Raw genomic sequence first — 27,115 nt, forward strand, 5'->3', positions numbered from 1 at the left:
TAGTTGATGGTTGAGATGAAAATATGCGATCTGACGTCAAAGATTTCAATGCAATAAATGCCAGTTACTTCGATTTGGTCAGATCTGAAGTATTTATAGGATACAAATTGACACTGTAGATCACGTATCATGATTCAAGTCTCCCTTACTCCAGTCGTACAGTGCCTAATTGTCTTTCGAGTCCAGGTCAAACCGCGGGGCGGGTCTAGACGGTGTGGATCCTGGTGAAATGTATCTTTTAATAATTAAATCCTCATCACATTTCGTTCTAGATGGGTACCTTATTTAACATGCACCAAGGCAGCAATTATTGATGGATAGTAAATAAGTGTGGCATAATTCATCATTCGCTCAACAAGAAAGCATGGTATTTGAGGATAGTTATGACTTGGTTTACCATTCTTGGCTTGGATTTCAGGAATAACTCAGCAGCTGATCAAAGAATGATTAATACTCACATCAGAGTCAATTTGAGATGCTTTGTTGAAGCGGGCAAGGAAAACGTATGGAGTCGGGACTGTTAAGTACCATTCCAACGCGGCCAATATCCGCTTCTCCAATATCCGCGGCCATTCACGTTAGGGGCCCAAATTTCTTCATACTTGGAAGGGGGCCTTGTGATATTGAAAATGAGCACATTACCTCCCTATGAAAAAAATATCGCAATTTGCGCCTGTATTTTTTAAAATAAAGCAATTTGGCTCCTTATACAAGGAGGTAAATCATAGGAGGGTAAATTGTTGGATTGTAAAAAATACAAAGAGGTGAATCGCTATTTATTTTTTCATAAGCGGATAATTTGCTCATTTGCAATATCACAAGAGAACCTACTTGGAAGCTATAAGCATTGCTCCCAACCCACCAACTGTAGCTCCCTTCTTGATGTAGTCTTGGCTGCAAGATACCGATCAACGATGTTGATAGTGAGGTAAAGGGTCTCAGGATTGAGCTCGAACTTGTGGTAAACTTGAATCAACTAATCAATCAGAATTGCTCTCATTTCCTCATTTATCTCAGGTTGTGAATCCATATAATCGTGAACACGACCCTCATTGTAGCACCCTCTAACGGTACTAGGGCTATATCTTTCCTATACTTAATGTAACTCCCGTGCTTATATATATAAATATGCACATAGTCATCTAATCAATATGCACACGTAATCCCAACGTCATAATAGGTATAATCATCTCACAACATTAGACAGTCATAATGCTTGATGATCATGACCCTGCACAGATTCTGAGGACTCAGTTGGGCCAACAGTGTTTCCCCTTGACGCTTCCATCCTATACGAAATGCACACATATATTTACATTTCATCTACTGTCCCTAGAAAATCTAATTCATGCTCTGATACCACCTAATGTAGCACCCTCTAACGCTATTAGGGTTTTCCTAAACGTTAAAGTAAACCCCTGTGTTTATATATAAATATGCACATAGTCATCTAATCAATGTGCACACGTAATCCCAACGTCATAATAGACATAAAATCTGTATATCAAATATAGTTCAAACAAGATAAGTAGGCAACATGCGTAGAATAGTCAATTTAATTCCAACATAATCAGCTAACTCGCACCACATAGCTAACTCGCAATAAAACAATAAATTAAACTCCCATTTTCATAATTTGCTTACCGGAAGGTGATATCGTATTTTTCCCGTCAAGTGATCCCCTTGGCAGCCGACTCATCAATCTCATTTCGCATCATAGCTCTTTCAATTCGCATCATAGCTCTTTTCATTTCACATCTTTTTCATATCGCATCAAAACTCTTTTCATTTCATTTCTTTCTCATATCGCATCATAGCTCTCATTTCTCCTTACAAGTTTTTCAACAACATCAAGGGATATTCACACCACAATTATTCAATTTTCAATACTCCCTCATTTCCACATATCACCATTCTTGTAAGCAACTAGTAACGTAAAATCATATATCAATATATTCTCATTTTCAGACAATCACACACATCATAAAACAAATATAATATTGCATGTATTTTATGATTTCACGTATTCACCACTCAAATATTTTCAAATAAGTCAACGTCAGTATGAACCACAAATTTATATAGTAGTAGCGTCACAAGTAAAGGGAGAACATATATAGATAATACTAATTATTACTTACTTCGACCTTACAACAGTTTTTATCTACTCAATTGATATACTCCTTTCACCTTACCCCCCCAATATTCTATAATGAGTTATACTACATACAATTGATATATCTAGAATATCGTAATTTCTTTTATATTATTATTATTCGTTCTAGTTTTTATTAATAACTAAACACTTTCATAAAAATACTTACAATTTATCATTTAATTCTTAGGGATTAAAATACTTAAAATATATATATTATATAACTATCGTTTTTAATAACATTCCTAAATAGTATCATTAAAAACCTCATTTTTTTCTTTAATAACATGATATTTCTTAAAACCTCATTTTTCCTTTTTGATATTTCTTTTAAATTAATCAATTTCTTTTATTTAGTTAATAATTTTGATGGAATTGTATAAATTAACTAATATTTAAATCTAATAAATTTAATAATCTAATTAACCAACGATATCATTTTTTATATTCAACTTGATATTCAATTCAACACTATTTTAAATAGTCAAACTCGTAAAAAATATTCGTGTTAAATTACATCATTCAATACTTATTTGTTTGAAGGCTGACCACTAATTGGATATTATTGATTCCTACTGATTTTTTTATTTTTTTTCTGCTTTTAATTCCTATCCAATTAATATTAAGTATTTAATATTACTGTAGAATTCAGTCAATATTTATTTTTTATTAAAATTTCAGGAGACCATTTAAAGATGGGAGAATGATACAACATTTTTACTTTTCATAAACTTCGTCAAACCAAATTACAATTTTTATTTATTTATTTATTTATTTTTGTGGTAAGTGTGCAAAATTGAAGCATTTATAAAGTAAGGGGGGTAAAGTAATATAATTGAGAGTAAGAATAAATAAAGATACAATTAGAGTAGAAGAGGGTAAAAAGTGGAATTTTCCCTTCTTATAGGGGTTAACATAAAAATTATAAGAATATATGATGTCATCGTGATATAACTAAGAAACTAATTAGAAATTTAATCTACCTATCACATGTCTTAGTCTAGAAATTTAATAAATCAATTAATTAAATAATATAATTATACAAATTAATAAAAATTAAAATTATAATTTCATATCTCTGTTTCGGTCAAGAGAAGTTACAATTTTTCACTTGTGTGTGTATTATGTATGTTGTATATTTGTGTGTGTGTAAAAAAGAAAGGAAAAGAATGAGAGGCGAGGCTGTGAGGGTTTGTGCCTATTACGTCTTTCTTAAATTTTCTTAATTTAAGAAAATATAAGGTATCCCCAAATATTATAATGCACTCCAATTTATTATATTTTAATTATGACCTATAATTTATTTATTAAAATTTATTAGTTAATTCTAGAATTATGTATTATAATTTTTGGGGCGTTCTAGATCAACAAGAAATACAAAATTGTGCTTCGCAAACGACGTTATAAAACAAAAGAAGGTACTAGAATTGCAGTAAAATGAGGAGCATCAAGAGTTTATACCTCAACTGACTTGTAGATCTCATCAACATATTCAACAACAGCCAAGTGATTATTCACGTCAGTAGCATCTATGACGACTATTTGCACCTTTGGTTTATTGCTTAGCCCGTATGCAGCCTGCAAATGAAAGATCAAATAAGAAGGGGAAAACTACACCTGGATAGTACCATAAGGCTTGGAAGGTTAATTGTATTGACCTTGCTTCTAGCAGTGAGAGTTGAAGTAAGAGTTGGAGCTTTCTTCTTCATCGACTTCTCTCCGGCCTTCTCCTTGAGCTCTGGAACTTCTGTAATATCGGTTTGGTGGTTGCTGCAGCTTTTTTCTGAGCACGGCAGCTCTCTTTTCCGGCAGAGCTCCATCCACCACAATTGGCTCCATTGGCATTTGCAGCCTGTATTTCATCAAACAACAAAACATCATCAATAAGGGCGTGAGAGAAGTCAACAAGAATGACTGAAACAAACAAGATTGCAAATTCAAGAACCGGACCTTGTTGTTTTCAGCTGCTGCAGCCTGTTCATTAGCCAGTAACTGAGCACAAAACTCCTGAATAAAATAAGAACACAACACATAATTAGCACGCAACAGGTCATATTCAGATTTCAATCTGTTCATTCACTTTCAGTTAGGATGAAAGAATCTGTTCATTCACTTTCATTTATATGCAAATCCGATTTGAGTTTCATTACTGCAATGACCATTGACGAAGTTCTTTCCCAAAGATTGTTTCTTGGCAATCATGAACATTCTGTTTTCTTTCAATTGTTCAATGGCTTTTTGATTGTTTCGGATTCTCATCAAGATGATCTTTTTTCCCATACATTTCTTGCTTTTGCTCTTTGATGAAATCCCCCCCATCTCATTTTCACATGTGTTACAGAGAGGTAGTCCCGGGGGCTATTAAGCAGAAGAATGTGGGAGCAGAAAGGAAGAATCGTCGTGCACTAGGTGACATAGGAAATGTGGTTACCGGTGGTGGGGTCAAGGGGAAGCAGCTTCCTCAGGTATTGAACAAATTCTTTCATCCTAACTGAAAGTGTATGAACAGATTGAAATCTGAATATGACCTGTTGCGTGCTAATTATGTGTTGTGTTCTTATTTTATTCAGGAGTTTTGTGCTCAGTTACTGGCTAATGAACAGGCTGCAGCAGCTGAAAACAACAAGGTCCGGTTCTTGAATTTGCAATCTTGTTTGTTTCAGTCATTCTTGTTGACTTCTCTCACGCCCTTATTGATGATGTTTTGTTGTTTGATGAAATACAGGCTGCAAATGCCAATGGAGCCAATTGTGGTGGATGGAGCTCTGCCGGAAAAGAGAGCTGCCGTGCTCACAAAAAAGCTGCAGCAACCACCAAACCGATATTACAGAAGTTGCAGAGCTCAAGGAGAGAAGGCCGGAGAGAAGTCGATGAAGAAGAAAGCTCCAACTCTTACTTCAACTCTCACTGCTAGAAGCAAGGTCAATACAATTAACCTTCCAAGCCTTATGGTACTATCCAGGTGTAGTTTTCCCCTTCTTATTTGATCTTTCATTTGCAGGCTGCATACGGGCTAAGCAATAAACCAAAGGTGCAAATAGTGGTCATAGATGCTGCTGACGTGAATAATCACTTGGCTGTTGTTGAATATGTTGATGAGATCTACAAGTCAGTTGAGGTATAAACTCTTGATGCTCCTCATTTTACTGCAATTCTAGTAACTTCTTTTGTTTTATAACGTCGTTTGCGAAGCACAATTTTGTATTTCTTGTTGATCTAGGACGCTCCAAATATTATAATACATAATTCTAGAATTAACTAATAAATTTTAGTAAATAAATTATAGGTCGTAATTGAAATATAATAAATTGAAGTAAGAAATCAGGGCCAGAACTTATCTTCTGATGATGATTTCTTCACGAACTCAGCAGTGAAGGGGTACTACAAGAACCACATTAAAGTAAGGAAACACAGGTTTCTGTCACAACTTCAGATCCTCCTTAATCAATGGTCGATGTTCTTGTTTTCTTTTACTCATAGTTCATTTTACTTTCTTACATATTTATCCGGGGAGCGATGATGATTAATGTAAGTTCTTAAAGTTTGGAGTCTTCTTGATAATTAGGCTGTTCTGACAAGAGAAAACAGCATCACGGGAATTGCTTACAAAGATAATGGCGTGGGAGCTTATGAATGAGCCAAGGTGCAGCAGAGATCCATCAGGCAGCACCATACAGGTTTTATGGCCAACTTATTTTCGCTTGTTATCAACAGCTGCTTTTCTTGATTTTCTGGCTCAAATTGAACCCAACACCTCACCTACTTTTCCGACCCACACACCCATCACTAGTGGTCTTGTGATTGGCACTTGAATCTGTTAAACTTCAAAAAGTAAAAATTTAATATAGAATAAATATCCTCAATTTTATTAAACTTAATCAAGTGACTTTCGACTAATTAATTTTATTTTAATATGAATATATATTAGATAATTATTTTTAGATTGTCAATCTTTTCCATAATATAATGGATATATCATTTTAATAATAGTAATAAGTACAACTTACGATTAATTATATAAAAAGTGAGAATATCTTGAGTGTTTATTCCTATTGTGAGAAAATATTTATACTTTTATTGGGGTACATTTTTAGATTGTACCCTTACTGGGGTATATTGTTAATTGTTTATTAATGAAATTTCTTGTAAAAACAATCCAAAATAAGAAGCTTTGACTAATTTGCTTTACTATTGAAATTTTACTATTATTATTTTTATTTTCATATTTATTGATTATACAAGATAATAAAATACAATCTTTATTGAATAAGAAATACAAAATTTTTAATTTGGGGAATATATCTTTTATTACTAATTAAATTTAGAAATTGAATTACAAATAATAGAAGCAAATAGTTTCCTTATCAATTAAAACAATTATTATCAATTTGTTCGGAAAGTATAATTGTATAATGTTTCAATAACAAAAACGTAAATATATCATGAACTTAATTCTATAAATAACATATATATACACCTCTAAAAATATATTTGTGCACTTACATCGCACGTCATGCTTCTTATCTTAATTAATAAGATATTAAAATTTTTAGAAGAAATGTTTGGAAAGTTTGATGATGTATGAGAGTAAGTGCTCATTGGAGTCAATAAATTACATCGTACATGATGAGCGTTGCAACATCATTCATAGATCGCCTAGTTTTGTTGATCTCATGAAAATAAAATTAAGAAGAACATCTGGTTAGGAATATACTGCAACTAAATTCGTTTTATTGGAACATAAATAATTACAACTTGATGTAGGTCGTGCGAAATCAGGATCGGATCGCAAGGTCGAATCGTTAAGTCGGGTCGCTGAATCCTTCTTTCGTACTATCTATTAGTAGATCCTAAGAACAAAGCAAACGTGAGACTAGTCGAGTAGCCCTCGGCGATGGCCCTCCGATGCTTAAGTTAGAAAGGCGGGGTCGAAAAGATAAAGATGAGATCGAATGAGATCACGAAATGGCGGTAAAATGATGAGATAAAAACGTCATTTGAATAATCATAAATTGGTCTATTTATAGCTGTACGGTACCGTCTAGGAGGGCGCCACGTGTCCCCTTTGAGATGCTGTCATGTCATCATGATCCTATGGCCTTTATTTATTCCCTGGTCAAAATTAGTCAAGATGGTCAAATAGTCAACTATGGGATTTAAAGGCTTTTAAAATGATAGGGGTATTTAGGCAATTTAGTAAACTCCTTCATCATGACTCCTCTTAGTGTCATTAATTAAGGGAAGTGAACAGTCACCGTGTCAGATAGAAGGATCCCAGCCGTTTGCCATGACCCACGTGTCCGTGTGGGAAGGCGCGCTGCCTCAGATATTCCCATATATAGTCCCCTCTTTGAACTTTTTTGACCGCCCCAACTAATCGCATTCGATCTCCCCCTGTGAGCTACCTCCATTATCCAGGTATTCTTCATTCCCTTCTTATTCCAGTTTTTATAACATGTCTTCTAGGTCTAGGAGTCTTTCTATTCCTATGTCTGCATCCAAATCTACCTCGAGCCCTAACTCTATGTCGGGATCGTCAGCGACCTACCCCCGGGAGACCGCTGGTACATCCCCGCGATCCCACTTCTTCTATTCCTGCACCTCACTTTGATCCCCTTGAGGAAACTGCTGAATCCGATGAGGCCCCTATTTTTAAAAAATATACTGAGCTGATGCAACAAAAACCATGGTTAGGGATTGTGAGTATTATTAAAACTACTCCTGTGCAATTAAAGAGAAAATATTATATTCCTGTTGATTACGATGTCATCATTCCTCGTTCCTTCGATCGCATGCATCAACCCCCAGAGGGCTATTGTGCATTGTCCACTCTACACTTAGATGCAGGATTACGATTTTCGTTACCCCGTGAAGTGAACAATATTCTTGTCCGATTAGGCATCTGCCCCATGCAGTTATCCCCCAATTCTATTAGCCACATACTTCTATTCATTATCGTCATGAAACACCTTGACTTGCCCCCCTCCTTCGATAATTTCTGGTCCCTATACAATATCACTGCTTCCAAAAGGTCGGGGGAAACCGGTTGGTTCTACCTAACCTCACGTAAGGACTGTCGTTACTTAGACGACCTGAGGTCCAATGTCGGTCCTTGGCGTGATAGGTACTTCTTTCTTCGACCTCCACCTGGTACATATTGGGACTTCTACTTGGGTTGGTATGAGTAAACCCAAACCCAAACTTATAGGGAGGGGTTCGAGAGCGACCTTATAAATTACAGAACACTGCTTTGATACCTTCCAAAAGTACTACTACAGGAGAAACTGTTAAAACTCGTGGGCCTCTCCCCTGCTCCTATTCCAGTCAAAAGCTCATTAGGTGATTTCAGAAGTCTCATTCCTTTATTTCTTTTTTCTTTAAGCGATCCACTAACTGGTTTCCTTTGCAGAGTCCGAAATCATGCTGGCCAGGATAGCGAACAAAGCCAGAGCCAAGAAGGGAACATTACCTCCTTCTGTTGATCGCGAACTAAAACGTGTTGCAGCAGCTGCTAAAGCGAAATCCAAAGAACGTGCTCCAACTCCTACCCCATCTCCTGCAACCGCAACAGCTTCTGACCAACCATCTCCCATAGAAGTAAGGGATCGTACACCCGATGAACAAGTAGAGGTGGTGGAGATCTCTGAAGATCAAGGTCTGAAAAAGGAAGAGGGGCAAGGGTAAAACGACTTCTGCAGCAGAAACTCCAGCAGAACCCACAGAAAGTAGAAGCAATCCCTCATCCAGAGCAAACAAGCAAGGTAAACTAGAGGCCAAGCTCGCTGCCGACAGAATTGCCGAGCCCGAGAATTGGAGGAGATTTGCCACTTTTCAAGAAGTGTGGCAACAAACAAGAGACGAGCGATCTCACTCTGCTCGAATTGCTGAAATGTCTGGAGAAAAATGGGTCCCTGATTGGAAAATCTCGAAGAATAGCAGTATTCTGTGGACCCTAGCCGGACAAGATTCTTGGGAGATATATAGGGTTGCTTGCCTCGAAAGGGATCAGATCATTCTTGCCCAGACCTCTCACACATCTATCGAGGAGCATTTTGCACACAACATAACTCAGGTAATCAACGACCTACCCTTCTCACGAGCTGACTTCCCATTCTTTAACTAACTCTTTCCTCTTAACAGGCCATGGCCTTTGCCCATAATCTCTCCCTCCAATGCTTGATGTGCAGGCATGAGAAAATAACTGTCGAAGCGAAAGCTTTAGAGATGGAAAAGAAGATTTTGGAGCAACAATCACTGATAGAGTCCCTTCAATCTGATGCTAGAGAAAAGATGGAACTTGCTTCCAAGTTGGAAATTTCTGAGAAGGAACTGGAAGAAGCAAGATCCATGGCCCAAAGCGATCGTGAAGCTGCCTTTGAAACAGGCTGGGAGCAGGCCTTAATTGAAGGCCGAGCCCAATTTCTGCGAAGCCAGGAGCTCAAGGATATGTTAGATCAAGCTCGCATGAATGGTGCTCGTGATTTTCTGAAGTCCAGAACTTTCAGAGAGGCTCAGAATTCATGATCGAGGGATTCGAAAAATGCTAAGGCCAGATCCAGAAGCTCGAAGGATTTGTGGAGGATTTTGATCTCGATCAGCTGGATGTATCTTTAAATAAAAATCTCGAGCCATACCCTCCTGGACCAGCACCTGCTGATGAATTTCCTGAATTTCTACATCTGATGGATGAACTTCCACCCCCACCTCCTATTTCATAGATATAGATGGATAATAAAAATTTTTGTAACCACCATTCAACTTTTTGTATTTTGAACTGATGATGGTGAATTAGGGATTAATTCCCTTTTTGTAAGCTGATGATTATCAATATCAAATATTTTGTTCAACTGAGCCTCGAGCAGTTTGTATTATATATTCATGAAGATTCCTGCTAAGGTCGTTTAATTAACTTCAAATCTTTGCCAGATCATGAACGTTTCCTCGGGAGAATCCTGCAATCTTTTTTAGATCGCACAATGACCCCCTTTTTCGAGTTTAAAAACTCGCAATCTTTTTTATATCGCTTTTTAGGTTTAGAAATCCTGCAATCTTTTTCAGATCGCTTATGAACCTTTTTTAGGTTAGAAATCTCGCAATCTTTTTCAAATCGCTTATGAACCTTTTTCAGGTTAGAAGTCTCGCAATCTTTTTCAAATCGCTTATGAACCTTTTTCAGGTTCTAGTCCCGCAATCTTTTCCAAATTGCTTATGGATCTCTGGTTGCCTCTATTCAGAGAGATCATAACTTAACCACCAGAAAGCAATGTTTACTCTGACAAGCACATGTGGACTCTCATTTAACAAATACCATTTCATCAATAGCAATTGATTACAGGGGTATAGACACATTAAAAATTCCAAGCTATAAGCAAGTAAATAGCAGAGAATACAGCACTAAAAAAAACAAATCTCTAGAACTGTAATACATTTGAGATCCATAATCACTACGTAAAGCTAATATCTTCCTTGTTTTGCAGGCTACCTTTGGATGAATTCAAAGAAACAATCTCCAGTCAAATTTTGGTTTCTGTTTTAACCCTAAGTAGTATCTTTGCCTCTTCTATCATACTCATGGATGCAAAATGACCTTTTTCAGGTCGCATTTCTCAGACTTTATTGCAATGTCTTTTTCAGACGTCTTTTTCAGACAATTACAAGTCTTTTTCAGGCAAGACCGTTGTAGGTCGCTTACATACATCTAAGCATAAAATTTCTTCAGATTATGCACATTCCAAGCTCGCGGCAAATTCTTCCCTTCTAAGTCTTGTAGAATGTAGGTTCCTTTTCGTCTGACCTCCACTACCTTGTACGGACCTTCCCATGTTGGATCGAGCTTTCCGACAGCTTTGATACTTCCACTTTCTTCAATACCAAGTCACCGACTTGAAAACTCCTGGGTCGCACTCTTCGATTATAATTCCTAGTCATCATGCTCTTATATCTCAAGATTTTTGCATACGCGTGATCTCTCTACCTTCTTCGATCACTGTAAGATCAAACAAACGTTCTTGAGAATTTCTTTGTGCTTCGTACTGGGTAACTCGAGCAGTCTCTTCCCCAATTTCTGCAGGAATAACGGCTTCACTACCATAAACCAAATAGAAGGGTGTCTCGCCAGTAGCTGTTCGCGGGGTTGTTCGATATGCCCAAAGCACTCCAAGCAATTCTTCGACCTATGCTCATTTTGCTCCTTCCAGCCTGGTCTTCAAATACTATAGCAATGTTCGGTTCGTGACCTCAGCCTGCCCGTTCGCTTGAGGATTCCCAATGTCTGTGAAATTTTGTTGGATTTTCAGCTCCTTACACCATGCTACGATCTTCTTGTCTTGGAACTGAGTTCCGTTGTCTGATACCAGAACTCGTGGGATCCAAACCTGCAAATAATATTTTTCCAAATGAAAGTGATTACCTCTTTCTCAGAGATTTTCGCCAAAGCTTCAGCCTCGACCCATTTGAAAAAGTATTCGACCGCAACAATTAAGAATTTTTTCTAGGCCACTGCCTGAGGAAACAGACCAACAATATCTATCCCCCATTGATCGAAAGGGCATGCGACCCTCAATGGCTCTAACGGGGTCGCAGGGAAATGCAGTAGTCACGCATACTTCTGGAAACTTTCACATTGCCTGAGGATCTTTTGGGCCAACGATCTTCCCCCTGAATGGTTTCCACAACTGCCCTGGTGTATTTCTTTCATAATGTACTGCGTCCTCTCACCATCCAAGCATTTCAATAAGATACCCTCCGCGGTCTCTTGTATAGATCGTCTCCAAGCATTGTGAAGCGATTAGCCTTGAACTGTATCCTCTTTGCAGCGATCGCATCGCTAGGAAGTTCCCCCTGTTTCAGGTATCGAACGAAAGGTGTTTTCCATGAATCTGTTACTTCGACCGCGTGGACTACCTTCTCATCTATTACTGGTTGTGATTTGACCATCACAGTGATCTTTCTCTCCTTAACTCCTTCTACCAAGGATCCGAATTTTGACAAAGCATCTGGTCGTGCGTTTTCATCCCTCGGGATCTGGTTGATCGTACATCTATCAAATTTTTTCATCATTTCCTTCACCTTCACCAAGTATTGAGTCATGGACCACTCTCGCGTCTCATAAGTACCCTGTACCTACATCGCGACCAACTGTGAGTCCGTATAAACATCTACCTGCCTTATGCCTCCATCCCATGTTGTCTGTAATCCTTAAATTAAGGCTTCGTATTCAGCTTCATTGTTGGTCGCCAGAAAATTAAGCCTAATGGCAATCTCGATCTCCACACCATCCGAACCCTGCAAGTAAATACCGGCTCCCCCATTCTTTGAGGTCGACGACCCATCCACATGTAGCAGCCATCTCTCCTCTTCTCCTAGCTGCTCGCCAACGAGCTCAATCAAGAAATCGGCAAATACTTGTGGTTTGACTGCACTCCTTGTTTGGAATTCTATGTCAAATTCTTCCAGCTCAACCGCCCACTTGACCATCCTACCGGACGTATCCGGTCTCGACATGACCTGCTTTAGTGGATGGTTAGTTAACACAACAATAGGATGAGACTGGAAGTAAGGTCGCAACTTCCTTGCCGTTGTAACCAAAGCCAACACCAGCTTCTCGATCTGGATATACTTCTTCTCTACCCCTTGCAACATTTTGCTTACTTAGTCAACAGGGCTTTGCTTTCCATTTTCTTCTCGAACCAGCACCGAGCTAACCGCGTTATCTGAGACAGCTAAATATACATACAATTTTTCCCCAATCATGGGATTAGGGAGTAGTGGGGGATAGTCAAATATAATTTTAGCTCCTGAAGAGCCTGCTCACACTCGTCATTCCACTCAAAATTATTTACTTTCCGCAGAACCTTAAAGAAAGGTAAATTACGATTAGCTAACCGGCTATAAAGCGATTCAGTGAGGCGACCTTCCCCGTCAACTGTTGCACCTCTTTTATTGATTTTGACGATCCCGACTGCATGATCGTCTTTATCTTTTCAGGGTTGGCCTCTATGCCCCCTCGCTAACCATATAGCATAAAAACTTTCCCCCTCGTACCCTGAAAGTACACTTAGATAGATTCAATCTCATGCCATAGGATCGCATGATGCTAAAAGTTGTTCGCAGATGCACTAAATGATCACATTCTTGCTTGCTTTTGACCAACATGTCGTCTACATAAACCTCCATCGTGCTTCCAATGTGATCCTTGAACATTCGATTCACTAGCCTCTGGTAGGTCGCACCCGCGTTCTTCAACCCGAAGGACATCACATTGTAGCAGTAGACTCCTTTCTCAGTCACGAACGCGATTTTTTTTTCATCTTCCTTTGCCATAAAAATTTGGTGGTAACCCTAGTACGCGTCCATCATAGTAAACAGCGCACACACCGCAGTTGAGTCAACCAGCAGATCGATCCTTGGGAGCAGATACGGGTCCTTCGGGCACGCTTTGTTAAGATTAGTGAAGTCCGTGCACATTCTCCATTTTCCAGCAGCTTTTGGAACGATAACCACGTTCGAGAGCCAGGTCGTGTATTGAATCTCCCTTACGAACTCGGCCTGCAGTAACTTGTCTACCTCCTCCTCAATGATCCTGTTCCTCTCGACCCCAAACATCCTTTTCTTTTGTTTCACCGGCTTGACCTGCGGATCAATATTTAATCTATGTACAATTACTTCAGGGTCTATAACTTGAAAATCCGAAGGGCTCCACGCAAACAGGTTGTTATTGCTCCTCAAGAAGTCAATCATCAACGTTTCTATCTCCGCCATCATTTGCAGCCCGATGCAGGTCGTCTTTTAGAAATCCCTTGAAATTAATTCCACTTCCTTGTACTCCTCTGACGGTTCGATTCTTTCCATTTTTTCTCGCTTTACATCCTCACTCTGGCTTATCTTCTCCTTCCTCTTCTCTTTTTTCACCGTCTCTTCCTGTTTAACGGCCAAATTATAACATTGTCTGGTTGTTCGCTAATCGCATCTTACCTCCCCTATTCCCTGTGTTGTGGGGAACTTCATCTTCAAATGGTACATAGATACCACTTCTTTAAACTTATTCAATCATGGTCGTCCCAATACCACGTTATATGCGAATGGGCTGTCGACCACCAAAAACTGAACCATGCACGTCTTCCTTCTAGGTTCTTCTCCCAAAGAAACTGGTAGCTCGATCACACCTTCAGGCACGACTTCACTACCTCCAAACCCGACCAAAGGTGTTCGAACTGGCCTCAGCTTCACATTCCCCAAGTCCATTTTTCTGAGAACATCACTGAAAATAATATCAACGGAACTACCATCATCTATCAACACTTTATGTACCTGATAGTTGGCAATGTCCATCTTAATGACCATGGGGTCATTCTGATCGAGCATATCCAAACTCAAATCTTCGTCTCCAAAGACGATATTTTCTTGCTTCTCTACATGCATCATTTGTTCTCCATACTTGAACCTGCTCTCCCTGACATATTTCTTTCTCGCTCTCATCGAATCTCCATTCGTCGGTCCACCCGAGATAGTATGAATAATACCCTTTGTGGGTGCATTATCCCGAGCTATGCTCTTTCCTGCCTCATCTTTTTGGTGCCGCTCACGGCTCCGTGACTTGCTGCGATCACCTGCTTTAGCCCTCCTATCGATCAAGTGTTTTAGATAACCTTGTCTTATCAATCTTTCGATCTCGTCCCTCAACTGGTAGCAGTCCTCCGTGTTATGGCCTTTGTCTTTATGGAACCTGCAATACTTGTGAGAATTTTTCTTTGCAAGTGTATCATGCATCTTAGCTGGCCACTGCAGGAGGCCCTTCTTCTCCACCATCGTCATCACTCTTTCTCTGGTCGTGGTTAAGGGAGTGTACCTATGATATCGAGGTTGGTATGGTCCTTTCAGTTCTCGATCTTTGTCAGATCGTTGTTTTCCATCTCTTGATCGCTCTCCCTTCGATCACCCCGGATCCCTTGTCCATTCAGTCCTTCATGGCATTCATCTCCTCCTCATCAATGTATTTTTGTGCCATTTCCATTAACTGCTCTGTTTCCGTTGGTGGATCTCGAGCCAGCGCTGATGCGAACGGGCGTTTCTTCAAACTATGTATTAAGATGCTCACCATCATGTCAATTCGTAAGTCTTGGACCTCCAACACTTTGTTATTAAATCTCCCCATGGAAGCCTTCAACATCTCGTCCTCCCTTTGTCTGATCGTGAAGAGGTGAGTGGTTGACCTCTTCGCTTTTCTTTTGCTGGCAAAATGAAAAGAAAATTTATGAATTAACTGCTCGTAAGAATCAATTGTTCCACTACCCAAGCTCGTGAACCATTCCTGAGCTTTGCCCTTCAGAGTAGTTACAAACAGCTTCGCTTTTATCGGATCAGTCTGGCCGTATAGGTTCATAACCAGATCAAATGCAGCCACATGTTCCCTAGGATCCTTGCTCCCATCGTACTTGGGAAGATCTGGGAACCAAAAGCTATTGTCCACCACCTCCAGCAGGATCCGATTAGTAAAAGGTGAGCTCCTATTTTGCGACACGATCTCTCCCCTTTTCTTCAGCTCCTCTATTTGCTTTCCCAGCTTCTCAATCTGCTTGCTAACGCTATCCACGTCCGCTCACGATATGTCTAGTTGTCTGGTGATCGTTCTTCTGCTGGTCATCGTTCTTTTGCTAGTCACCTCAGTTGATAAGGTTATTTCAGGGCCTTTTTCAGGCACCCTCGAGACCTCTCTCCTCTGCTCTGCTTCTATTTTCTGGAATAACTGTCTCCTAACCCCTTCTCTAGTTGGGGTTACCGTTATGCGCTCGTATTCCGCAATGGCCTTTCTGCTCGCCTCTTCGATCATTCGCTGCAATTCTTCCTTCGTCATCTGTATCATCCGTTCTTCCTTTCTCCCCTGGGTTTCTTCTATCTGTTGTTCTCGTCGAGATAACCCTTCCATTTCTAGTTCGTTCTCAAATTCCCACAGACGAAGCCAAATGATGTAGGTCGTGCTAAATCAGGATTAGATCGCAAGGTCGGATCGTTAAGTCGGGTTGCTGAATCCTTCTTTCGTACTACCTGTTAGTGGATCCTAAGAACAAAGCAAACGTGAGACTAGCCGAGTAGCCCTCGGCGATGGCCCTCCGATGCTTAAGTTAGAAAGGCGGGGTCAAAAAGATAAATATGAGATCGAATGAGATCACGAAATGGAGGTAAAATGATGAGATAAAAATATCATTTGAATAATCATAAATGGGGCTATTTATAGCTGTACGGTACTGTCTAGGAGGACGCCACGTGTCCCCTTTGAGATGCTGCCACGTCATCATGATCCTATGACCTTTATTTATTTCCTGGTCAAAATTAGTCAAGATGGTCAAATAGTCAACTATGGGGATTTAAAGGCCTTTAAAATGACAGGGGTATTTAGGTAATTTAGTAAACTCCTTCATCAAAACTCTTGTTAATTGGTAGATAGATCTTTATAGAAAAAATATACACCTAAATCAAATAGATAATACTTTAAGAACACAATATTTACAGCATCCAACTCTTGGACGTCGTGTAAATACCTTAATTGATTAAATTTATTATAATTAAATTTAAGGTGTTGTTGAAAAGTTTAAATTAAATGACTTTCGACTAATTGATTTTTATTTTAATATTAATATTAGATAATTATTTTTAGATTCTAATTTTTTTCATAATGTAATGGATGTATCATTTTGATAATACTAATCAGTGCAACTTATAGTAAAATATAAAATAGTAAGAATTTCTTGAGTATTTATTCCTATTGTAAAAAAATATTTATACCCTTATCGGAGTACATTTATAGATTGTGTACATTATTAATTATTTATGAACGAAATTTCTAGCAAAATCATTCTAAACAAGGAGCTTTGCCTAAATAGTTCTATCTTCCTATTGAACTTTTCAATATTATTATTTTTTGTATTAATGGGTTTAATACAAGATAATAAATACAATCATCAGCAAATACAAAATACAAAATTTTAATTTCGAGAATTTTTTTTTATTTAATAGTACCGATTGAGTTTGAGAGTGAATTCCAAATAATAGAAGTAAATAATTTTCTTATCAATTAGAACGATTATTATCAATTTGTTCAGAAAATATAATTATATAATACTAATGCTTCAATGACAACAACATAAATAATATCATGAACTTAATATATTTAATAACTTACTATAAATAATATATTTTCCTCTAAAAATATATTTATACAGGTCATCGCACGTCATGCTTCTTAGTATATTAAAAAAAAAAGGAGAGAGAAAATCTTAAAATGGAAAATTCTCATTCTAAAAGAACAAAACACTTCACTTACTATACATATTGAATTCGGAATCAGATAAGTGCTAATTACCAGTTCAAAAAAATAATCTTTTACTACATATATTTTTACTGCATCAAAAATCCCACTCTAAGAGTGATTTTGCTCGAGTCCTGCGACCTCAAGGGTTGACCTCTCAGCTAAATGCTAACTCTTTTAAGATCGAGTAATGGGTTTCTGAAAATAAAATAAGAATGTGAAGCTCGTCGGGTGTGTCCCCAACAATGACCTTTCGTCGCTCAAATCAGGCGTGTTCGAGGTAAAAATGTACGATCAGGAGAAGATAGGTCGAAAAAGTGATGATTTAGTTACCTCAAAAAATACTGCATCAGGACATATATAAGCCCAAGTGGATACTGTTGCTTGGACCACGTGTCACGATCAGGGTGAGGTGCGTCTTCAATCGGACGGTCTTCCCGGAGTCAGGTTATCGGTTTATATAATGGGTCCATCCGATCCACTTTCTCTGAGGCGCGGATCCTAGGCTTTCGAATGACGAAAATGCCCTTCATTAAGGGTATTTTTGGTATTTATCTGAAAATAGGGATTTTTCCCATCAAAGAGATACTAAAATTTTATTTTATTTCTTTTATCAATGTGAAGGTGATGAACTATTATTTTTTTAGTATGTCGATTACAACTAACAATATCAAATTCTATATCTAAGAACTTTCGATTACTATAATAATTATATAATAATCATCAATATCAAATAACTAGACATAATCAACAACTGCTATTATAAAACAGAAAACTCAAACGACACCTACTATTAGAGTAGATTAACATCCTACATATTAGTGAGATTCGAACCCATGTATGATCTTATAATCATGAAGCCTCAATTTCACAAATTCAGCTAGGTATTATAGAAACGGTTTTTTCTTTTTTTTGGTTCCTTGTAGTACTATTTGGAGGGTGCACGTGCACCTACACCAGCCAGGAAAGCTACCAAACTCAAAAGTTAGTTGTCTCTTAATTAAAAGCTCATTCCTCTTGGAAAAACCCTTCATTTTCTTGTACCACTACTTCATCAAAATTTGATTGATTTCTGTGATTGAAAATGAAGGGTGGGGATGGAGCAAAGATGAGGATAGTGTGCCTGCATGGATTCAGAACCAGTGGGAGTTTCCTCAGAAAGCAAATCAGCAAATGGAATCCTTCCATTTTTGCTCATTTTGATATGGTATCTTCTACTTACAGTTTACACCTCATTCTTCATATGTTGCAACAAAAACTTGAACTTGTCTGTGATTTTTTACTGTTATAATTTAAGGTAAATTACATTTACACCCTGAAATTAAATCAAAATACACAAATACCCGAAACCTTTTCCAAAATTATAGTTAAACCCCATGAGGAGTATTAGTGTAATGTTTTTAAGGGGTATTTATGTAAGTTTTGCTTCTAAATAGAGAATATAGTTGTAATTATAAAAATAACCTCAAGGGAACTAGTTGTAATTTTATATAAAAAGAAAAATAAAAAATATTTGTATATTTCGACATAAACTCAAGGGTTTTTAATATAATTTTCACTATGACTTTAAAAACTCATACGACTCTAGTCTCAATATCCTTGACACCCTGTAAGAATTATTCAAGAATCCCATCATATACACATGGATAGTTGTGATTGCTTGAAACCCAACATCCTTGACACCCTGTAAGAATTATCCAAGAATCCCATCATTGCATATATAGTAAGAACAGTTGATTGTTAAATTACATATCAAAGAGTACGCACTTACATGAGTACGAGAAATGAATTATTGTGAATGAAATCTCTACCTGAAAATCATACGCATATATATATATATGAAACTATGCAGGATTTCCCAGATGGAATTTTTCCTGCTGGAGGAAAATCTGAGATTGAGGGCATATTTCCACCCCCTTACTTTGAGTGGTTCCAGTTCAACAAGGTATCTTTAAAGTTCATGTATAGTCACCTGAAAATGGGAGAAATTTTAATTCAAATTGGGTTTGGTTAGATCTGAACCAATTATATGACAAGTGTAATATACTTACCATGTGATTGATGTACAGTTCAAGAAAAGTGATTAATCGCACTACACTTGTTGTTTGATTGATTTGGTTCGGTGAAACCTAATTTGGATAAGAATTTCCCCCTAAAAATGGCGCGTGGTTACTAGTTATTTATGAGTAACCTTGTTGCAAATTGTTGACCAGGACTTCACAGAGTACACAAATTTGGAAGAATGCATAGCTTACTTGTGTGAGTACATCACAAGCAAAGGTCCATTTGATGGTTTGCTTGGTTTCTCTCAGGTGAAAAATCCATATGTTTTTCATAATTCAATTGTGTGAAATCAGATTACTCTTTTTACGGTACGTTCTTGAGATGTGGAGCTTGATTCAACGTTATGTACGATCACCGTTGACTCTGTCTAAGTGAGTTAAACTCGAGTGATTGTGAACGTGGGAGCAATTCTTTGAATCTTGTGTTTAGTTTTCGCACACATCTTACTTATGTTTTGTATAATTTTCTAACATATGAACCAAAGATCCGAAACGTACACTTGTCTAGCTAAAAGATGTTCTTGTTTGGACAGGGAGCAACATTGTCGGCCCTTCTACTAGGTTATCAAGCACAGGTACTGAAGTCGTTTTTCAAGTACGAAAAACGGATGGGGAATGAGATTGAGGCCTTATAACATGTGTGGTTTTGGTGCAGGGAAAGATATTGAAGGAGCATCCACCCTTCAAGCTGTTTGTATCTATATCAGGGTCGAAATTCAGGGACCCGAGCATATGTGAGGTTGCTTATAAAGACCCCATCAGGGTGAAATCTGTGCATTTCATTGGAGATAAAGACTGGCTGAAACTACCTTCTGAGGAGCTAGCCACAGCGTTTGTGAACCCTCTCGTCATACGGCACCCTCAGGGCCACACCGTGCCAAGGCTAGGTATGTTAAAACGTCCTTCTCCCCGTGTAAAAACTCGTAGACATGTTAGAAAATTACATACACTGACGTTTTCTTCAGTCCTATCTTATGTAATATATTTTGTAACGTAAAATGTGACTGCAAGGATTTTTATCGTTGTAATTTTCCAAAATCGAGAGATTTTATCATAATATCTTCACAGACATGGTCACGAACTACACTACAAGATGATAGTATATCACACTAACCTAATGAATTTTCTTGGCTAGTTCCAAGTCCAAAAATCAATTTTTACGTGCAAATTTACACATCCAGACGGACTAAAAAGCTCTTATGTTCATATGATACCGTTATTTGTTCACATTCATTTCATGATCAGATGAAGATGCTGTGTGCAAACTAAGCAACTGGGCTATGGAAATTATACTCTCACAGCGCAGCACAAATGCAGCTCCTGTCGATACGGTAGACGAAACCGTGAAGAATGATGAAGAAGAAGAAGCAGCTGAGCCAAAGGAGAAATGTGAGTGTGAGATAGCAGGGAATGGCATTGCCCTGCAGAGAAGAGAAGCTGAAGCTGTAGAAGCAGTGAATGCCTAAAACATCAAGAATATGAGAATGCCAAGAGCAATGATATGTTTAATTTAATTTTTATGGTATGGTATGTGAAATCATTGATTTGGGATTTTTGTGATTTTTGAAGGGTTGTTATCAGTATGGATTATTTATTGCGAATTCCTATTTCAATTCATGTTGCATATAATAATAAATTATTTTAATTTTATAATAAATTTAATATATTTTTGTAAATGATATTAATAAAAAAATATTAAATTTATTATTAAATTAATTTTTTTTTATAAATACATTCTAATAGTAATTATTTTTAAAAGAAAATATTTGGTATTGTTACTTTACGTAAAGTCACACGATATACTTATTGTCAATTTTCACAAAGAATATTAATAAACATGTAATATTATTTTTCTTAATTTTTTGTACACAATATTAATAAAAATATTATATTAAAATTACTTGGTGTCGTTACTTCAAAGAAATTTGTTCACACCAGAAGAACAAGAACAAACCGGAATATTAATACAAAAAAAAAAAAAAAACCCATGGTAAAATTCAATAAATTTTACATGTATAAAAAATTGTCGGTGTGCTTCCGAGGAAGACATCAGTTCTAGAAAGAACTGGTTTCTCGCATCACAATTCAGACTTCTTGTCAGGTGTTTGGCCACTTTCTAATGTTTTTCGAACAGCATTTCTGCCTAAATTTGTAAAAATTTTAAAATCAAACCATTTTGGTAACTTTTTTATTTTTTTTGACATAAGTGGCCATGTAAGACTTACGGAAATGACCTAAGCTATGGAATAAAAAATTAAACTTTTTTGAAATGTACAGTGTGTTTGGATCACGAGCTTCCTATTTATCCCGATCGATATACTATACATATAAGTGTGCACGCATATTACATATTTTTATACTTTCTAGAGGACTTGATAAGTAGTTCAAGAAATTGATGCTACGTCTGGACGATGAGTTCGGACTTAAGAGAAGATTGGAGAAATTATTGTAAATTACTCCATATTAGAATAATTTAAAATCTATAGATATTTAATAAAATATAGTTTATATTTAGAATCAAAAATTTAAATTTAAAATTATCCAAATGAATCAAAATTTCTACTTTTGAATTACATTTTTTAAATAAAAAAAATCATGTAAAGAGGAGAAACATAATTATGAATGAGTCAAAAAAGACACAAAAAAAAGAGTAACATGTAAGCTATCATCATTATTCAGACATCAATCCCTCCATCACTCATTATTCTTTGACTCACGATCCATCTTTTTCTTCAGAAATTGTGATGGACGTAGGTATTTAATTTATTTTTAATAATAATATTTTTTTATTTATTTTAAGTTTGTTGATTTATTAGAATAATTATTGTATTATGTATTGAATATTGTAACAAATGTATGTTGATTTATTTAAAAATATAAATTTATTTTTTTTAAATAAACATCATTTTTCGCGTTTTGCTTTCCCATATAATTTATTTGAGAAAATTAATTAATCATTCTTTAAAAAAATTAAATAAAATAATGCATCTATATTTTCCTTTTTCAATAAAATATATAGCTAAATGTATAGTGGGATATTTCTCAAGTATGAAGTATAAATAAATATTTAAAACCTAACAAAATTACAAATTGTTTAGTAATATTTATGAATAATTTTAAGTACCATTGCCAAATTTGATGTAATTCAAAATTTAGTAAAAAAAAAATATTGTGAAATTTTGAATTAATTACTGAAAATGAATATAATGGAAAATACATTAGTTTAAATTTAATCTTTTGATAAATAAAAAAAAAATTCTTATGTCCAAATCATGGAGTTTTTTTTATATTTATATAATTAGACGTAATAGTGTAAAAAAGCGTAAGTTCATATTTTTACAAAATTATAAACTATTAAAATTAGGTCAAATTACACCGACCAAATATATGAAATTATTTTACGCAATTTTTAACTGAGTTAAATATTTTCAGACATTGTGAAAATAAAATACTCTGAGCAAAGAATTAATACTTCTAAAAACACAAGAAATAAATAGAAATATATATTTTAAATTAAGATTATTATATTTCTGCATTTATATGTTTTTCTATTATTTTTAATTTATAAAAGAAAAGCTTTAATACTATCTTTTGTTTTAAGATTAATTACATTTACACCCTCCAATTATACCATATCTCGCAAACACCCCTAAAATGTAAAACATCCCTTGCTTAACGGCATTAATAATTCCATTACATATTAATTGACACATCAGTTTTGTGCCCTTTCTTATGGAAAGAAATTCAGAGAAATTGCTAATAATAAAAAAATAAAATCATCATTTTTATCAAATAAAAAAATATATTAATTTAACACTACATAAAACAGCGTAAAAAACGCTCACATAAACTAATCTAAACGTATTTTTATCTTACGGGAAAACCTATATAAATTAAAAAAAAATATTTTTTCACCAAAAATTGAAAATCAAAATTTTTAAAAAAATGCCCAAAATATTTGATGAAATTCTTAAAAGAGTCACTTATAAATTATCAAAATAAACTAACAAGCTCATTTGGAAAAAAAAATAAAAACAATTACATTGTTTATAATATTTTAAAAAACATGTTTAATCATGATCAAATGAATTCAAAATTTTAATATTTCTAACATTTTATTATAGCATTATTATTTCATTTTATTCAATAAAATCAAAATTTGACATTTCATGAGGTTTAAAAAAGAAAGAAATGAAGAGATTACGAATATTTTAAAAAAATAGAAAAAGAAAATTATTTATGATGAAAAGAAAACAAATCACGCTATAAAAGAAAAGAAACACATTGCGTCAAAAGAAAGGTCCAAGGTCAAATTTACTAAAACAATTATAATTTTTGCAAATTATGAAGACGCCCTTGATAGAATAATTCTAGCCATGTAAAAAGAATAGGTAAAGAACGAAACTGCATTTTACCTTTACCTACTCTAAATAGCGTCGGTCCCTGGAGTAGTATAAATACCCTCCTCATTTGAGAAGGGAGGAAGGATTTTCCTTTGTAAGAGCTTTAGTGAAAAAGTGTGTTGAATCGCCTCGTAATAGTACAAATTAGTCGATCTCGCTTTTTGGGATCTCAATTTATAACTACTCTTTGACTTTTGAAGTATGAATGCTTTTAAACTAAATCAAGTATGAAATTCTTTTTTCTTTGAAAATTTATTGAAGTCGTAGTTTGTTAGATGTGAATTCTTTATTTTATTTGACTAAAAATTTCGTATCCAAAACATGGCTAGAACGCGAATTGAAAGTTGCAGCAAAGTAGCAGGATAATTTCTAGATTCTTGAAGGGGGTTACATAGAGGGTTGCAACCTATATTTATAGAGAATGAGCCCCTTTCCGCAGGAACTCTAAGGAGAGTAGCGTGTCCGAGAAGGAGGCGAAAATCTGGGGATATAGGGTACGATCTTATCTCCTCCTTGACTTGAGCAGCACATCCTTGGTGGGAAGAAGATTCCCGCCACACGAGGACTCTTGTTTTGCACCTTCTAGGCTAAGGAGTCCAGCCTCTTGAGGGCACCTCCCTCCTCCTAGGCTAGGCTTGGAAGGAAGGTCTAGGGTCCAACAAGCCTTTGTACTAGGCCTCCTTCTAGGGTTGTACTGGACCTACTTGGTGTACTGGGCCCGCTAAGTGTACTGGTCCTCCTTCTTGGATGGGGTTTGCTCTAGTGAGTTTTCTTCTTGGATGGGGTCTGGGTCTCCTCTAGGGAATAAAGAGAGGACGATCCCTCAAGAGGAAGAGGAGAGGGTTCCCCAATAGCCGATAGACTAGGCGCCATCTACTCCAAAAACGTCCTTCATAGACCAGTTGCTGCAAGAATGTCATGTTTCTCCTGCCTTTGTTGTATATACTCCTTTGCCCTGACGTCCCAGATTTCCTTTATGGTTACGCTATGTGCCTCTTTAACCGTGGTATTTCTAGCATGATGAGAGTTGCCTCCATTTGGACCTCCTACAATCATTCGTATAACTCCTTTTCAAGGAGGATCGTTGGTTTCAGTTTTTTCTTCAAAGATATTCCTACGCACTTCATTTGGTAAAGGTTCTGGAGGGAAAATCTTCACTTCCTTCCTTTTATTTGTTTCTAGTTTTATGTCCCTAAAGTCAGTGCGAGGTTTCTTAAAAGGGGCCCCCTCCCGAGCTTCTTTCCTCTTCTCCCCGCGACTCTCCTTCTTGAAGTTTGGGCGTCCTCCATGTTTGATATACTTGGTTGCACGAGCTAGGAAGGCGTCGAATTTTGAAATAAAGTTTTTAGCCAGGGACTTGAAGAAGTCTCAATCCAGGAGTCCTTGCGAGAAAGCACTGGTATTCACCCATTGAGTGGCGGAGGAGACCTCCAAGGCCGCATGTTGAACCTTTGCAGGTACTTCCTCAACAGCTTGTTGTCTTTTTGACGTATGGTAAAAAGGCTGAGCTCCATCTTCTAAAGCTTCCGACTACTAGCAAATTGGTGCAAGAAAAGAGACCTGAAATCTTGGAAGCTTCATATTACTTCAGCGGGCAATTGGGTGAACCATTGTTGTGCTGCCCCGGCGAAGGTGGTGACGGAAACACGGCATTTGATTCCATCCATGTACCTGCGAAAAAGAGTTGCATTCTCAAAACGCAAGAGGTGCTCTTTAGGGTCAGTCGACCCATCATATTCAGCAAATTGGGGTACGGGCAGTTTGCAGGGAGTTCATCCGCCATCACCGCGTCCGGACACCCTGCTGCTCGTCTCCTAGAACTCTTGCTATCTAGTGTAACACATCCTAGAGGCCCTTTTGAAGGCATTCCAGTTGAGCTAGCCATTGCTTGGGAACTTCCTAGGTAGCTTCTTGAGGGAGTCCTTGTATCCCCATTAGCGGGGTCCTGGTTACAGCGATGTCTCCTTCTAGCGGGTCTGCTTCTACTCTACCTTTAGGGACGCCTACTTCTACCACGGGGACTGAGCGGGCAGGTACCGGTACCCCATTTGCTCCCAAATTGCTACGACAACCACCTATTGAATTGCACCCAACAAGGCTGGGGAAAGTTCTCCTAAAGTGGTGTTTGAAGAGGAGCTTCGCCTCAAAGGATCCACCAAAGGGTCCACCACTCTAGGAGATAGCATTGGCGCCGGCAAAGTTGGGGCGGAGCCTCATCCAATCGGGGCTAAGGAGGTTCCCGCAACAACCTGCAAAGGTTGATTATTGTTGGGCGCCTCCATGGACTTCTGCTTGTTGGCGGGATTGTTTGGGGTTTCCATAGTAACTCATGCCTTTAGCTCAATTTTCCACAAACGGCGCCAACTGATGCATGCGATTTTAGCACATTTCCAATGTCCTTGGATCTTGATGTTGGATTTGGGATTTCAAAATAAGAGAATTTGAGAAAAAGAACCTGCAAAACAACACGTTAGTACTCCGACTCTCAAGTTCGTCCTAAATTTAAGAATAAATAAATATATAAATAAATTATAACGAGAAATTGAGATAAAAGTAAGAATTTTGTATGCAAAACGTGGCAAGAACGCGAATTGAGAGTTACAGCGAAGTAACAGGAGAATTTCCAAATTCTTGAAGGGTTCCGTAGAGGGGTGCCACCTATATTTATAGAGAAAGAGTCCCTCATCGCAGGCACTCTAAGGGGAGCTGCGTGTCCGAGAAAGGAGGCAAAAATCTAGGGATAGGGAACAATCTTATCTCCTCCTTGACTTGAGCAGCACGTCCTCGATGGGAGGAGGAATCCCGCCACACGAGGACTTTTGTTCTGCAAGGAGTCCGGCCTCTTGAGGGCACCTCCCTCCTCCTAGGCTGGGCTTGGAAGGAAGGTCCTGGGTCCAACAAACCATTGTACTAGGTCTCCTTCTAGGGTTGTACTGGACCTACTTTGTGCATTGGGCTCGCTAAGTGTACTAGGCCTCCTTGGATGAAGTTTGGTCTAGTTCGCTTCCTTCTTGGGCTAAGCCTAACACTTTTAGATGGATTGTCCTCATTATGGGCTGACAGGCTCTTCTTGGGCCTGCAATTTCTTCTTGGGCCAAATGCTTTTGGGCCACACCTATCAACGATAGTCAATGACACCACTGTACTATTTTTTTAATATGACAATTATACCCTTAAATATATAAAGTTT

General features: G+C 37.2%; 3 protein-coding genes and 1 pseudogene across 4 annotated transcripts; 2 read left to right on the forward strand and 2 right to left on the reverse strand.

The window, feature by feature from the left end:
- LOC105162946 lies at nucleotides 426–4,193 on the reverse strand (annotated as a pseudogene).
- On the forward strand, nucleotides 4,501–9,660 carry LOC105162807 (G2/mitotic-specific cyclin-1-like). Of its 2 annotated transcripts, none has more exons than XM_020693933.1 (7): nucleotides 4,501–4,620; nucleotides 4,726–4,782; nucleotides 4,881–5,076; nucleotides 5,157–5,273; nucleotides 5,721–5,832; nucleotides 8,565–9,227; nucleotides 9,296–9,660. In XM_020693933.1, the coding sequence occupies exons 1-5, from the start codon at nucleotides 4,577–4,579 to the stop codon at nucleotides 5,790–5,792; spliced, it is 486 nt and encodes a 161-aa protein (XP_020549592.1). In that variant the 5' UTR covers nucleotides 4,501–4,576; the 3' UTR covers nucleotides 5,793–5,832; nucleotides 8,565–9,227; nucleotides 9,296–9,660. The 2 variants fall into 2 exon arrangements, with proteins under 2 accessions (XP_020549592.1, XP_020549593.1); XM_020693934.1 differs by having other exon boundaries at nucleotides 9,343–9,660.
- LOC105162948 lies at nucleotides 14,204–14,962 on the reverse strand. Its single transcript, XM_020694136.1, has one exon. It carries the CDS (start codon nucleotides 14,960–14,962, stop codon nucleotides 14,204–14,206), a length of 759 nt encoding a protein of 252 aa, XP_020549795.1.
- On the forward strand, nucleotides 18,507–21,112 carry LOC105162809 (esterase C25G4.2). The gene is made up of 6 exons (XM_011080922.2): nucleotides 18,507–18,666; nucleotides 19,312–19,404; nucleotides 19,673–19,771; nucleotides 20,056–20,097; nucleotides 20,178–20,409; nucleotides 20,768–21,112. Exons 1-6 carry the CDS (start codon nucleotides 18,544–18,546, stop codon nucleotides 20,986–20,988), a joined length of 810 nt encoding a protein of 269 aa, XP_011079224.1. The 5' UTR covers nucleotides 18,507–18,543; the 3' UTR covers nucleotides 20,989–21,112.

This window comes from Sesamum indicum, linkage group LG5, assembly GCF_000512975.1.
Source record: "Sesamum indicum cultivar Zhongzhi No. 13 linkage group LG5, S_indicum_v1.0, whole genome shotgun sequence".
Classification (NCBI taxonomy): Eukaryota; Viridiplantae; Streptophyta; class Magnoliopsida; order Lamiales; family Pedaliaceae; genus Sesamum; species Sesamum indicum.